The 15,000-nt window shown below is 45.8% G+C and overlaps 1 protein-coding gene across 1 annotated transcript in view; it reads right to left on the bottom strand.

Annotated features, from left to right (window-relative positions):
* The window catches only part of vip (vasoactive intestinal peptide), a gene marked incomplete at both ends in the record, with an annotated part of 6,104 nt that extends 404 nt beyond the window's left edge, over positions 1–5,700 (bottom strand). The window contains 5 exons of the mRNA XM_079229415.1: positions 654–765; positions 2,972–3,097; positions 3,882–3,986; positions 4,086–4,163; positions 5,663–5,700. Of these exons, the coding sequence (XP_079085541.1) occupies positions 654–765; positions 2,972–3,097; positions 3,882–3,986; positions 4,086–4,163; positions 5,663–5,700 (459 nt within the window). The remainder of the gene's footprint in view (positions 1–653; positions 766–2,971; positions 3,098–3,881; positions 3,987–4,085; positions 4,164–5,662) is intronic.
* Between the last annotated feature and the right edge of the window lie 9,300 nt (positions 5,701–15,000).

The following is a 15,000-nucleotide window of genomic DNA, read 5'->3' as shown; positions in this document are numbered from 1 at the left end:
CATACCAAATTTAATTTCACAATAAAAGCCTCGACATATACCAGATTTACTTTCAAAATAAAACCCCTCGACAAACACCAGATATACTTTCACAATAAAAGCCCTCGCCATAAACGAGAACCATTTTCACAATAAAAGCCTTCGACATATACCAAATCCACTTTCACAATAAAAGCCTTTGAAATATACCAGAACAACCTTCACAATAAAAGCCCTCGACATATACCAGATTTACTTTCACAATAAAAGCTCTCGCCATATACCAGGACCATTTTAACAATAAAAACCTTCAACAGATAACAAATCCACTTTCACAATAAAAGCCTTTGACATATACCAGAACCACTTTCACAATAAAAGCCCTTGAAATATACCAGATTTACTTTCACAATCAAAGCCCTCAACATATACCAGATCCACTTTCACAATAAAAGCCCTCAACATATAATAGATTTACCTTCACAATAAAATCCCTCGCTATATACCACATTTACTTTCACAATTAAAAGCCTCGACATGTACGCTGTAACTGTTTATTAGAGTGTGTGTGTATGTGTGTGTGCGTGTATCTGTGTATGTGTGTGTGTGTGTGTGTGTGTGTGTGTGTGTGTGTGTGTGTGTGTGTGTGTGTGTGTGTGTGTGTGTGATCCTACCAGGTGGAAGTTGTTGAGGAGGTGGTCTACGTTGAGGTCGTCATAGTTCTCCTGGAAGGTGTTGGGTTCGTCCCTGGACTCCTCCGGGTCGCTGGCTCCAGGATCTTCTAGGCTGTGTAGAAAATATGAAACAGTTTTATAATGAAACAATATAAAACATTCGTACAACAATGTGAAATGAAACATCTGTTGCATTTAAAGGTAGATAGAATGTCCGTGTCCGCTGCTAAATGTAGTTTCATCTGCAGGTTTAAAGGTTCAGACTCGGTCAGGTAGGTTGTTGGTTCTGCTTCTCATTGTTATTCATCCATTGATTCTTCTAAAGGTTCTCCATGCAGATAATAAATAACTCTTTGTTTTAGATCTCCAATGGAAATAAAATGGTGGTAAGAATGAGATAAGTACAATTGTTATAGCAGGTTCAATATGGAGGAGGATTTCTAATGATTTCTGATGATTTCTGATGATTTCTGTCCGTGTTTTTCTGTCCTTGTCTGATTGTTCGTATAGTTGGTTGTTATGCTGTTTTTTAATTTGAATTATTTGTTGTTGTTTTTTGTTGTCTAGTAATGTGTAACTTGTAAAAACTTAAAATAAAATGATTGAAAGAAAAATCTCCAATGTGTAACAGTGGGGAGTCCCAAAGGGGTTTAGGTGGAGGTCTGGGTCCAGGTGGAGGTCTGGGTCTATGTGGAGGTCTGGTCTAGGTGGAGGTCTGGTCCAGGTGGAGGTCTGGGTCCACGTTGAGGTCTGGGTCTAGGTGGAGGTCTGGTCCAGGTGGAGGTCTGGTCTACGTGGAGGTCTGGTCTAGGTGGAGGTCTGGGTCCACGTTGAGGTCTGGGTCTAGGTGGAGGTCTGGGTCTATGTGGAGGTCTGGTCTAGGTGGAGGTCTGGGTCCAGGTGGAGGTCTGGGTCCACGTGGAGGTCTGGGTCTAGGTGGAGGTCTGGGTCTAGGTGGAGGTCTGGGTCCAGGTGGAGGTCTGGTCTAGTTGGAGGTCTGGGTCCAGGTGGAGGTCTGGTCTAGGTGGAGGTCTGGGTCCAGGTGGAGGTCTGGTCTATGTGGAGGTCTGGTCTAGGTGGAGGTCTGGGTCCAGGTGGAGGTCTGGCTCTAGGTGGAGGTCTGGTCTAGGTGGAGGTCTGGGTCTAGGTGGAGGTCTGGGTCCAGGTGGAGGTCTGGGTCCAGGTGGAGGTCTGGTCTACGTGGAGGTCTGGGTCCAGGTGGAGGTCTGGGTCTATGTGGAGGTCTGGTCTAGGTGGAGGTCTGGGTCCACGTGGAGGTCTGGGTCTAGGTGGAGGTCTGGGTCTATGTGGAGGTCTGGTCTAGGTGGAGGTCTGTGTCCAGGTGGAGGTCTGGTCTAGGTGGAGGTCTGGGTCCAGGTGGAGGTCTGGCTCTAGGTGGAGGTCTGGTCTAGGTGGAGGTCTGGGTCCAGGTGGAGGTCTGGTCCAGGTGGAGGTCTGGGTCCAGGTGGAGGTCTGGGTCCAGGTGGAGGTCTGGTCTACGTGGAGGTCTGGGTCTAGGTGGAGGTCTGGTCTACGTGGAGGTCTGGGTCTAGGTGGAGGTCTGGGTCCAGGTGGAGGTCTGGTCTACGTGGAGGTCTGGTCCAGGTGGAGGTCTGGTCCAGGTGGAGGTCTGGTCTACGTGGAGGTCTGGTCCAGGTGGAGGTCTGGTCCAGGTGGAGGTCTGGTCTACATGGAGGTCTGGTCTAGGTGGAGATCTGGGTCTAGGTGGAGGTCTGGGTCCAGGTGGAGGTCTGGTCCAGGTGGAGGTCTGGGTCCAGGTGGAGGTCTGGGTCCAGGTGGAGGTCTGGTCTACGTGGAGGTCTGGGTCTAGGTGGAGGTCTGGTCTACGTGGAGGTCTGGGTCTAGGTGGAGGTCTGGGTCCAGGTGGAGGTCTGGTCTACGTGGAGGTCTGGTCTATGTGGAGGTCTGGTCCAGGTGGAGGTCTGGTCCAGGTGGAGGTCTGGTCTACGTGGAGGTCTGGTCCAGGTGGAGGTCTGGTCTACGTGGAGGTCTGGGTCTAGGTGGAGGTTTGGGTCCAGGTGGAGGTCTGGTCTACGTGGAGGTCTGGTCCAGGTGGAGGTCTGGTCTACGTGGAGGTCTGGGTCTAGGTGGAGGTTTGGGTCCAGGTGGAGGTCTGGTCTACGTGGAGGTCTGGGTCTAGGTGGAGGTTTGGGTCCAGGTGGAGGTCTGGTCTACGTGGAGGTCTGGTCCAGGTGGAGGTCTGGTCCAGGTGGAGGTCTGGTCTACGTGGAGGTCTGGGTCTAGGTGGAGGTTTGGGTCCAGGTGGAGGTCTGGTCTACGTGGAGGTCTGGTCCTACCTTCTCTTTCCTGTGAGGACTGAGTTCAGGTACTTCTTCACGGCCATCTGTTTGCGGAAGCGGCTGTAGTTGTCTGTGAAGATGGCGTCCGAGTGGCGCTTCACCGGCTCCTCCATCAGCTCGTCACTGCAGAGAGGAGAGAGCGTGAGGGGGACTAAGGGGCTCGGGGGATCAGGGGGGTCCGGAGGTCCCAGGGGGTCCGGAGCTCCTCCCCTCTTTGCTGTGTGACTCGTAACAAACAAGGACTGAAGCCGCAACGGCATAAATTAACCTTTAAATTGTTTGCTTGACTACAAAAGGTCTTTTCACTGCAAATATCAGAAAGTCGTCTGATGTCAAACTGTTTATAATAATATGATATAATAGGATTATTTATTTTTTTTGCAAAATTTGTGAGTTTTTTTAACACTTTTCTTTGAAAAAAAACAAAAAAAATCATATTATTATAAATGTTCAATACATTGAAAAAGTTCAACCACTGATCTATAAAATATAAACACAAATTGCACGACTTTATGAATTCTCCACTGAAAAGAATCTGGTAAAATAAAATAGGCAGTCTACAATTTAATATTCAAAATAAATTTCTTGGTGTCAGAATAAAACTGATGTTTTCTCTTGAAACAGAATTTTAAGCCCTCAGACTTTTATAATCTTTATGTTATTTGTCACATGTTTAATAAACTGTCCCGATGAGAAATACACAGTTTATGATTAAACAGCTGCATCAGGATTTTATCTTCTTTGCTCCACTTTTCTATTTAAAAAATACAATTCATGTTTCATAAATCTGAAAGATGGCTTGTCTTTTATTTTTTATCTCTAGTTTTTTACACCGTCCGGATCCGAAAGACAGACCGAATACAATAAATATCATTTAAAAAGCGGTCCCGGTGTCCCGGTCTCTCACCTGACCCGCTTCCCGATCAGAGACTCCAGGTAGCGGCGCGCGGATAGCTGGCCCAGCAGCTTGCTGTACCCGCTGGTGAACAGACCGTCCGCGTGCCGGGTCGGCCTGCAAAGCGGCACACAGTGACGTCACAACCCGCTCCCCACAACCACACAGCATGAAAAGCACTATGCAGGACCCGGACCCGGTGGGGGTCTCTCTCACCTCATGGACGCGTAGGGCAGGCTCAGGGTCCGCGAGCACAGCGCGAGGAGGATCAGCAGCTGCAGCATGGCTCTGCACCTGAGGGGGGGCACACGAGACCACCGTGAGGACCGGACCCGGACCCCGCGGGGACCACGAGAGCCGCTGGAGCCTCGTGGGGACAACATACATTGTGCGTAATTACGCATGGCTGCGAGGACCAGACCCAGTCTTCTGGAGACTCTGCAGGTCTCATGGAGACCAGACCCGGTCTCCTGAGACGCTGCAGGTCTCATGGAGACCAGACCCGGTCTCTTGAGACGCTGCAGGTCTCATGGAGACCAGACCCGGTCTCCTGAGACGCTGCAGGTCTCATGGAGACCAGACCCGGTCCTCACGGCGACCACAAGAGCCGCTGGAGCCTCGTGGGGACAACATACATTGTGCGTTATTGTGCGTAAACAGAGAACACAGAACACAGAACAGAGAACGTAGACCTCTTACATGCTCTGGAGGAGGTCTGGTGGGTCCAAGGTCCTGGTCTCGCGCCGCGCTGTATCCTCTCCGGTGGGTTCCGGACTCTTCTTCTGCTCTCAGCCGCGCGCGCGCTTTATACACCTGGTGATGCTCACGAGCGCGAGGGACCTGTGACGTCACGAGGTCGCTGCTTCCGTCACCGCCTTGTCTCTTCTTCTTCTATTTCTTCTTCTTCTTCTTCTTCTATTTCTTCTTCTTCTTCTTCTTCTTCTTCTTCTTCTTCTTCTTCTTCTTCTTCTTCTTCTTCTTCTGGAAAGCGCATCCATCGTTCTTATATGAGGATTGTGTCGAGGAGAAATCTACGGATCATTAAATCAGGTTCTCTGTCCACCTGTTCTCTTTGTGGAACCAATAATCCAGAACCCTCTTCAAACGTTCCACGTCCTCAGACTACGTGCCATGTCCTCAGACCAGGTTCCACGTCCTCAGTCCTCAGTCCTTGTTCCACAGTAGAAACCTAGAGGTGTCTCAGAACCGTGCCATCAAAAGGACAACGTGCACGTTTAGAAACATCAGCACTAAATATGAGTAAACTTGAATACAATGTGACAATAATCACCTGGAGAACCAGGTGAGGTTTGTTGTTCTCATGAAACAGAACGGAGGTCGTGGAGGAAGCGCTTCATAAACTCTCTCACTGTTTTCACTTCTGCACGACTTCATTCCACAACAATGTTTTCTAAATTCTACTGCGGCCATTTTACTGTTTACAGCGGAGCTGAATCCATTCATCCATCATCCATCTATCCATTCATGCATTCATCCATTCAGCATTCATCATTCATCCATTCATCCATCAGCCACTACACCATTCATCCATTCACGCATTCATCCATTCATCCATTCATCATTCATCCACTACACCATTCATCCATTCAGCCATTCATCCATTTAGCCATTCATCCATTCATCCATTTATCCATTCATCCATTCACACATTCATCCGTTCAGCATTTATCCATCCATTCATCACCCATCCATTCATCATTCATCCATTCATCCATTCAGCGAGAGTCAGGGTTCGAAGGTCAGTTAGTTGTGATGGACAGGTGTCACCTTACATGGTAGCTCCTCCCATCATGGTAGCTCCTCCCATCATGGTGTGAACGGGTAGTGTAAAAGTACTTTCAGTGGTTGGAACATGACAAAAGAAGTACACACATATTTACTCGCTTTGTGGCTGCGTACCCAAAGATGATTAATTTATTTACCATACGTCATGATCAGCGTCTCCGGCTCCTCCTGCTCCTCCTCTTCCTCCTCCTCCTCCTCCTCCTCCTCCTCATCCTCCTCCTCCTTAAGCATGATGGCACCATCTGAACCTTAATGAGATCAGTCCAGAGAGAAAGTGGATTAGGTTGAGGTCCAGTGGGAGAAGGAGCCGCTCTAATTGACAGCGGTGATTGGACCCAGACCCTCGCAGGAAGAGGAGGAAGAGGAGGAGGAAGAGGAGGAGGAAGAGGAGGAGGAAGCATCAGCGTTGTTACGTTGATGGAATGTAGAGAACGTTTCTTTGGACGAGGAGCCGGATCATGAAGAGGACACCGAGGTGTGTGTGGTTTTGTGGTCACCTGGTCACCTGGTCACCTGTCACCGGGTCACCTGTCACCTGTCGCCGGGTCACATGTCACCTGGTCACCTGTCACCGGGTCACATGTCACCTGGTCACCTGGCCACCTGTCACCGGTTCACCTGTCACCTGGTCACCGGGTCACATGTCACCTGGTCACCTGTCACCGGGTCACATGTCACCTGTCACCTGGTCACCTGTCACCTGGTCACCTGGTCACCTGGACACCTGTCACCTGGTCACCTGTCACCGGGTCACATGTCACCTGTCACCTGGTCACCTGTCACCTGGTCACCTGGTCACCTGGCCACCTGGACACCTGTCACATGGTCACCTGTCACATGGTCACCTGGTCACCTGTCACCTGGTCACCTGTCACCGGGTCACATGTCACCTGTCACCGGGTCACATGTCACCTGGTCACTTGGTCACCAATCACCTGGTCACCTGTCACCTGTCACCTGGTCACCTGGTCACCTGTCACCGGGTCACCTGTCACCTGTCGCCGGGTCACATGTCACCTGGTCACCTGTCACCGGGTCACATGTCACCTGGTCTCCTGTCACCTGTCACCTGGTCACCTGTCACCTGGTCACCTGGTCACCTGTCACATGTCACCTGTTACCTGGTCACCTGTCACCTGGTCACCTGTCACCTGGTCACCTGGACACCTGTCACATGGTCACCTGTCACATGGTCACCTGGACACCTGTCACATGGTCACCTGGTCACCGGGTCACATGTCACCTGGTCACCTGGACACCTGGTCACCTGGTCACCTGGACACCTGGACACCTGTCACATGGTCACCTGTCACATGGTCACCTGGACACCTGTCACCTGGACACCTGTCACATGGTCACATGTCACCCGGTCTCCTGTCACCTGTCACCTGGTCACCTGGTCACCTGTCACCTGGTCACCTGTCACCGGGTCACCTGGTCACCTGTCACCAGGTCACCTGGTCACCTGGCCACCTGGACACCTGTCATATGGTCACCTGTCACATGGTCACCTGAACACCTGTCACATGGTCGCCTGGTCACCGGGTCACATGTCACCTGGTCACCTGGACACCTGGTCACCTGGTCACCTGGACACCTGGACACCTGTCACATGGTCACCTGTCACATGGTCACCTGGACACCTGTCACCTGGACACCTGTCACATGGTCACCTGTCCCCTGTCACCTGCCACCTGGTCACCTGGTCACCTGGTCACTTGTCACATGGTCACCTGTCACCTGGTCACCTGGTCACCTAGTCACCTGGACACCTGTCACATGGTCACCTATCACCTGTCATCTCGTCACCTGTCATGGAGATAGTGATGGAGATAGTGTGTGTGATGGAGATAGTTTGTTTGTGTGATGGAGATAGTTTGTGTGTGTGATGGAGATAGTTTATGTGTGTGTTGGAGATAGTTTGTGTGTGATGGAGATAGTTTGTGTGTGATGGAGATAGTTTGTGTGATGGAGATTGTTTGTGTGTGTGATGGAGATAGTTTGTGTGTTGGAGATAGTTTGTGTGTGTGATGGAGATAGTTTGTGTGATGGAGATTGTTTGTGTGTGTGATGTAGATAGTTTGTGTGTGATGGAGATAGTTTGTGTGATGGAGATAGTTTGTGTGTGTGATGGAGATAGTTTGTGTGATGGAGATAGTTTGTGTGTGTGATGGAGATAGTTTGTGTGATGGAGATAGTTTGTGTGTGTCATGGAGATAGTGTGTGTGATGGAGATAGTTTGTGTGTGTAATGGAGGTAGTGTGTGTGATGGAGATAGTTTGTGTGTGATGGAGATAGTTTGTGTGTGTGATGGAGATAGTTTGTGTGATGGAGATAGTTTGTGTGTGTCATGGAGATAGTGTGTGTGATGGAGATAGTTTGTGTGTGTGATGGAGATAGTGTGTGTGATGGAGATAGTTTGTGTGATGGAGATAGTTTGTGTGTGTGATGGAGATAGTTTGTGTGATGGAGATAGTTTGTGTGATGGAGATAATTTGTGTGTGTGATGGAGATAGTTTGTGTGTGATAGAGATAGTTTGTGTGTGATGGAGATAGTTTGTGTGATGGAGATAGTTTGTGTGATGGAGATAGTTTGTGTGTGTGATGGAGATAGTTTGTGTGATGGAGATAGTTTGTGTGTGTGATGGAGATAGTTTGTGTGATGGAGATAGTTTGTGTGATGGAGATAATTTGTGTGTGTGATGGAGATAGTTTGTGTGTGATAGAGATAGTTTGTGTGTGATGGAGATAGTTTGTGTGATGGAGATAGTTTGTGTGATGGAGATAGTTTGTGTGTGTGATGGAGATAGTTTGTGTGATGGAGATAGTTTGTGTGTGTTGGAGATAGCTTGTGTGATGAGATAGTTTGTGTGTGTGATGGAGATAGTTTGTGTGATGGAGATAGTTTGTGTGTCATGGAGATAGTGTGTGTGATGGAGATAGTTTGCGTGATGGAGATAGTTTGTGTGTTTGATGAGATAGTTTGTGTGATGGAGATAGTTTGTGTGTGTTGGAGATAGTTTGTGTGATGGAGATAGTTTCTGTAATGGAGATAGTTTGTGTGATGGAGATAGTTTGTGTGTTGGAGACAGTTTGTGTGATAGAGATAGTTTGTGTGATGGAGATAGTTTGTGTGTGTGTGATGGAGATATTTTGTGTGTGTGATGAGATAGTTTGTGAGTGATGGAGATAGTTTGTGTGATAGAGATAGTTTGTGTGATGGAGATAGTTTGTGTGTGTGTGATGGAGATAGTTTGTGTGTGTGATGAGATAGTTTGTGAGTGATGGAGATAGTTTGTGTGATGGAGATAGTTTGTGTGTGTGATGGAGATAGTTTGTGTGTGATGAGATAGTTTGTGTGTGTGATGGAGATAGTTTGTGTGTGTTGGAGATAGTTTGTGTGATGGAGATAGTTTGTGTGTGATGGAGATAGTTTGTGTGATGGAGATAGTTTGTGTGTGTGATGGAGATAGTGTGTGTGATGGAGATAGTTTGTGTGTGTGATGAGATAGTTTGTGTGATGGAGATAGTTTGTGTGATGGAGATAGTGTGTGTGATGGAGATAGTTTGTGTGATGGAGATAGTTTGTGTGTGTGTGATGAGATAGTTTGTGTGATGGAGATAGTTTGTGTGTGTGATGGAGATAGTTTGTGTCATGGAGATAGTTTGTGTGTGTGATGAGATAGTTTGCGTGATGGAGATAGTTTGTGTGTTTGATGAGATAGTTTGTGTGATGGAGATAGCTTGTGTGTGTTGGAGATAGTTTGTGTGATGGAGATAGTTTGTGTGTGTTGGAGATAGTTTGTGTGTTGGAGATAGTTTGTGTGATGGAGATAGTTTGTGTGTGTTCGAGATAGTTTGTGTGATGGAGATAGTTTGTGTGATGGAGATATTTTGTGTGTGTTGGAGATAGTTTGTGTGATGGAGATAGTTTGTGTAATGGAGATAGTTTGTGTGTTGGAGATAGTTTGTGTGATGGAGATAGTTTTAGTGTGTTGGAGACAGTTTGTGTGATGGAGATAGTTTGTGTGTGTGATGAGATAGTTTGTGTGTGTGTTGGAGATAGTTTGTGTGTGTGTGTTGGAGATAGTTTATGTGTTGGAGATAGTTTGTGTGTGATGGAGATAGTTTGTGTGTGTGTTGGAGATAGTTTGTATGTGTGTTGGAGATAGTTTGTGTTATGGAGATAGTTTGTGTGATGGAGATAGTTTGTGTGTGTGATGAGATAGTTTGTGTGTGTGTTGGAGATAGTTTGTGTGTGTGTTGGAGATAGTTTGTGTGTGTGTGTTGGAGATAGTTTGTGTGTGTTGGAGATAGTTTGTGTGTGTGTTGGAGATTGTTTGTGTGATGGAGATAGTTTATGTGTGTGATGGAGATAATTTGTGTGATGGAGATAGTTTGTGTGTGTGATGGAGATAGTTTGTGTGTGATGGAGATAGTGTGTGTGATAGAGATAGTTTGTGTGTGTGATGGAGATAGTGTGTGTGTGATGGAGATAGTTTGTGTGATGGAGATAGTTTGTGTGTGTCATGGAGATAGTGTGTGTGATGGAAATAGTTTGTGTGATGGAGATAGTTTGTGTGTGTGATGGAGATAGTGTGTGTGATGGAGATAGTGTGTGTGATAGAGATAGTTTGTGTGTGATGGAGATAGTTTGTGTGATGGAGATAGTTTGTGTGATGGAGATAGTTTGTGTGTGTGATGGAGATAGTTTGTGTGATGGAGATAGTTTGTGTGTGCTGGAGATAGTTTGTGTGATGGAGATAGTTTGTGTGTGTGTTGGAGATAGTTTGTGTGTGTTGGAGATAGTTTGTGTGTGTGATGGAGATAGCTTGTGTGTGTGTTGGAGATAGTTTGTGTGTGTTGGAGATAGTTTGTGTGATGAAGATAGTTTGTGTGTGTGTTGGAGATAGTTTGTGTGTGTGATGGAGATAGTTTGTGTGATGGAGATCGTTTGTGTGTGTCATAGAGATAGTTTGTGTGATGGAGATAGTTTGTGTGATAGAGATAGTTTGTGTGTGATGGAGATAGTTTGTGTGTGATGGAGATAGTTCGTGCCTCCCTGTGCGCTGCAGGTGGAGGAGCTCCATCACACTAACAGGGTTTGGATGCCGTTGTCGGCATCGTCCCTCCACGGACCTCATCTTCAAAGCCGTCACAGGTGTGGAACGTCTTCCCGCCTCCCACCAGGAAGACGTTCCTGCTCCTGGATCAGCAGCCCGGGCCCGGTTGGGTTTGGGTGATGGATTGCCTTCCACAACCGGAGGAGATTACTCTGACACATTACGGCTAAACTCCCCTGATGGCTGAACCTGGTTTACTGCAGCAGGAGACTGGAGGCTGAAAAACGGAGACGGCGGGTCAACGTGGCCGGATGAATTCTGGGAAATGAGCAGCATTAGCGCTGTAATGCAAACAATGTGTTTACGACACGCACCGCGTGGACGCAGCTTCCTCCAGATGAGCTGCGTAATAGCATTTACTGAGACAGGCCAGCTTCTCTTCCGGCATGCGGAGCAATGCCTACGAAGAGCAGAGCGCCGCGATCTGTACACGTCCCACCAAAGAGCTTTGAGTGTTGTCAACGTACTCATGAGCGAGTATGAGGCACTGCAGCAGGCGAGAGCTTTCCTCCAGGAGAGTGTGAGACAGGAAGTCAATGTTGGTTTATTTGTCACCTAGCTTTGACCTAAACAACGATCTCTTCCTAAATCTAACTGAGTTGTTTCCTGTTCAGACAGAAGTTTATTTGAGAAGGCTGAGGTCATGTTGAGCAGGTTGCAGGACGCACAAAGAATGAGGAGGAACTCCTCGTCATGTGATCCGTTGCTTTACCACGTGGCTCATTTTCATTTATTTGTTGAAAAGCTCAGACTTGGTTAGGTTTGAAAGATTGTGGTTTTGAGGTTTAAATACATAAGTTTCTTATAAAACAATATGTCAACATTGACATCTGGTTCCTCTCGGGACATGAACAGCGGTTTCCTGGTGAGAGTCTGCTGATCCACACGGACTCATACAGAGCTTCACCTTTTGTAGCCGCACGTAAGAAGAGTGTGAGAACCTCACAAGATTGATATCAACCTGCTCTGTGGTTAGCCTAGCTTAGCATAAAGACTGGAAGCAGAGTCGTGGTCTCAGCAGGAGTAAATGAATAGCTGGATCTTCTTTTGTGTCTTCAACAAAGTGACGCCCCAAACAACTCAACTCTTTTACACATTGTTCTCCCTGATTACGGTCACAGTTGTGAAATGTAACGACAACAGAAACAGTGTTGTAATGGTTGTACATGGTTGTAAATTAAAATAAGTCATTGAACAGTGAACTCCTGGGAGAAAAGTCTGGAGTTAAACCTTTAATTAACAGACTTTGATTAGAAATGTATTTATGATCAAACATTCCAGGAGAAAATACATTTCCTTCAAAATGCAGATGCAGGTTTGTGCCGACATGGTTTCAGGATTCACCTTTCATTTATTTCACACACACACACACACACACAGACACACACAGACACACACACACACACACACACACACACACACACACACACACACACACACACACACACACACCGCCCTCCGGCTCCCTGGAGGTTCCCTTAATGGACGCCTTGTCTTCGGCCTCCTGTTCAGATGGATTAGAGCACCAGACTCTTCATCGCATCCTAAATGAACTAAACACATAAATACGTTTGGCCTGCATTCATCCCCACGGCAGACATTACGTACAGCAATGCCATCTAGAGACTTTAATTACCGCAACACACACACACGCACATCTCCATCATTAGATGTCATTAACCAGAACAACCCTACCCACAATGCACTCGGGTCTGGCTCTCACAGGAACCAATCAGATTACACTGCTGCCCTTGTTCTAGGAAACAATATTTATCTATCTATCTATCTATCTATCTATCTATCTATCTATCTATCTATCTATCTATCTATCTATCTATCTATCTATCTATCTATCTATCTATCTATCTATCTATCTATATATCTATCTATCTATCTATCTATCTATCTATCTATCTACAGTATCTATCTATCTATCTATCTATCTATCTATCTATCTATCTATCTATCTATCTATCTATCTATCTATCTATCTATCTATCTATCTATCTATCTACAGTATCTATCTATCTATCTATCTATCTATCTATCTATCTATCTATCTATCTATCTATCTATCTATCTATCTATCTATCTATCTATCTATCTATATATCTATCTATCTACAGTATCTATCTATCTATCTATCTATCTATCTATCTATCTATCTATCTATATCTATTCATTCATCATCTCTCTCTCTCTCTCTCTCTCTCTCTCTCTATATATATATATATATATATATATATATATATATATATATATATATATATATTTATATATATATAAACTATCTCTCTCTCTCTCTGTCTATCTATCTATATATATATATATATATATATATATATATATATATATATATATATATATATATATAGATAGATAGATAGACAGAGAGAGAGAGATAGTTTATATATACGTACGTATACATATATATATGTATACATACATATATATGTATATATATACATATATATATGTATATATATATATATATATATATATATATATATATATATATATATATATATATATATATACGTATACATATATATATATACGTACATATATATATGTATATGTATACATATATATATACATACATACATATATATGTATCTCTCTCTCTCATCCATCAGGTTTTACTTCACTTCTGTGAGCATTGTGTGTGATGTGTCACCTGAGAGCTCTTCCCATGGAGGGAAAGTGTGATGGCGTCACACCAGAGTGAAATCTTCACGCTCCCTTTTATTCCCCTCTGCAGACATTTTAACTCGTGAACATAATAACATAATGGCGGCTGCATTCCATTTATCTGGTGCCCTGCTCTTGTGTGTGCGCGGTCAGCAGCACACCTGGATGCTTCAGAGCGTCTTCAATGACATTAGCGGTGTCTTTCTGCTGTGACATGTCAAAATGTCTTTTCCTGCAGGAACCGCAGGATTTTGGAGGATGAACACATCATAAACTATTGACTGCATGTTGCAGAGGACTCTGGAGGAAGTTTTTCATTGGTGCCGGAAGATAAAATGAACAGATAAAGGGCCATTTTGAACCAATGAGCGGTGCTGTGTCTGGTCCCTCCTTGGCTGGTGGACGTGGTGACGGCTGTCTGTTATGGAAACATTGATCCACGCATTTGTTACCTCAAGACTGGATTACTGTAACTCCGTCTCATCAGGCTGCCCTGGTAAATCCCTTGGATCTCTCCAACTGATCCAGAATGCTGCAGCTCGTGTACTAACGAGGACGCGGAAGAGAGATCACATTACTCCTGTACTAGCTGCTCTCCACTGGCTTCCTGTAAGATCGAAAATCATATTTAAAATCCTTCTCCTTACCTACAAAGCCTTAATTGGTGATGCACCATCATATCTTAAGGACCTTATAGTGCCATATTACCCCATGAGAGCATTACGCTCACTGAATGCAGGGTTACATGTGGTTCCCAGAGTGTTAAAAAGTAGGTTGGGGGCTAGAGCTTTCAGTTAACAGGCTCCTCTTCTGTGGAATCAGCTTCCACTTTCAGTTCGGGGGGCAGACACGGTCACCTCATTTAAGAGTAGACTTAAGACTTTCCTCTTTGATGGCGCTTATAGTTAGGGCTGTTTCAGGCTTATAGTTAGGACTGGCTCAGGTTTGCCCTGGTCCAGCCCCTAGATATGCTGCTATAGGCCAAGACTGCTGGGGGACATTTTAGGATACACTGAGCTCCTCCTTTCCTTCTCTTCCTCTTTTCGCTCCTCCTCTTCACCTCTTCTTTCTCTCCTTCTGGATAAATGATTGTCTCTTCAATGCATATTACTAACTCTACTTTCTTTTTTCATGGATTCGTGGCTGCCTGGAACCAGGGGGAGGACCCCGGTCCTTCCCCTGGTTCCCCCTGCTGATACAACCATGGCCCTGCTGATGCAACTGGCCTGGAGCCGTCCTGCCAGCTGCCATGGCCCTGCTTTCTCCTCCCACTGCCCCTGGGATGCCCCTCCTCTATACCTCCTTCTGCTTAATGGGTCGTGGCTATCTGGATCATTGACCATGCATACTGCTCATTATATGAATCATTTCTGTCACATTCATTGAATGTGCTGTTCTTATCTCGTACGTTGTCACATTGTCACGTTGTCACATTGTCACGTTGTCACGTTGTTACATTGTATTGTTACGTTGTCTTGTTACGTTGTCACGTTGTTGTGTTGTCACATTGT

This window comes from Taurulus bubalis (assembly GCF_910589615.1).
Source record: "Taurulus bubalis genome assembly, chromosome: 14".
Lineage (NCBI taxonomy): Eukaryota > Metazoa > Chordata > Actinopteri > Perciformes > Cottidae > Taurulus > Taurulus bubalis.
This window is presented reverse-complemented; position numbering and strand designations above follow the sequence as displayed.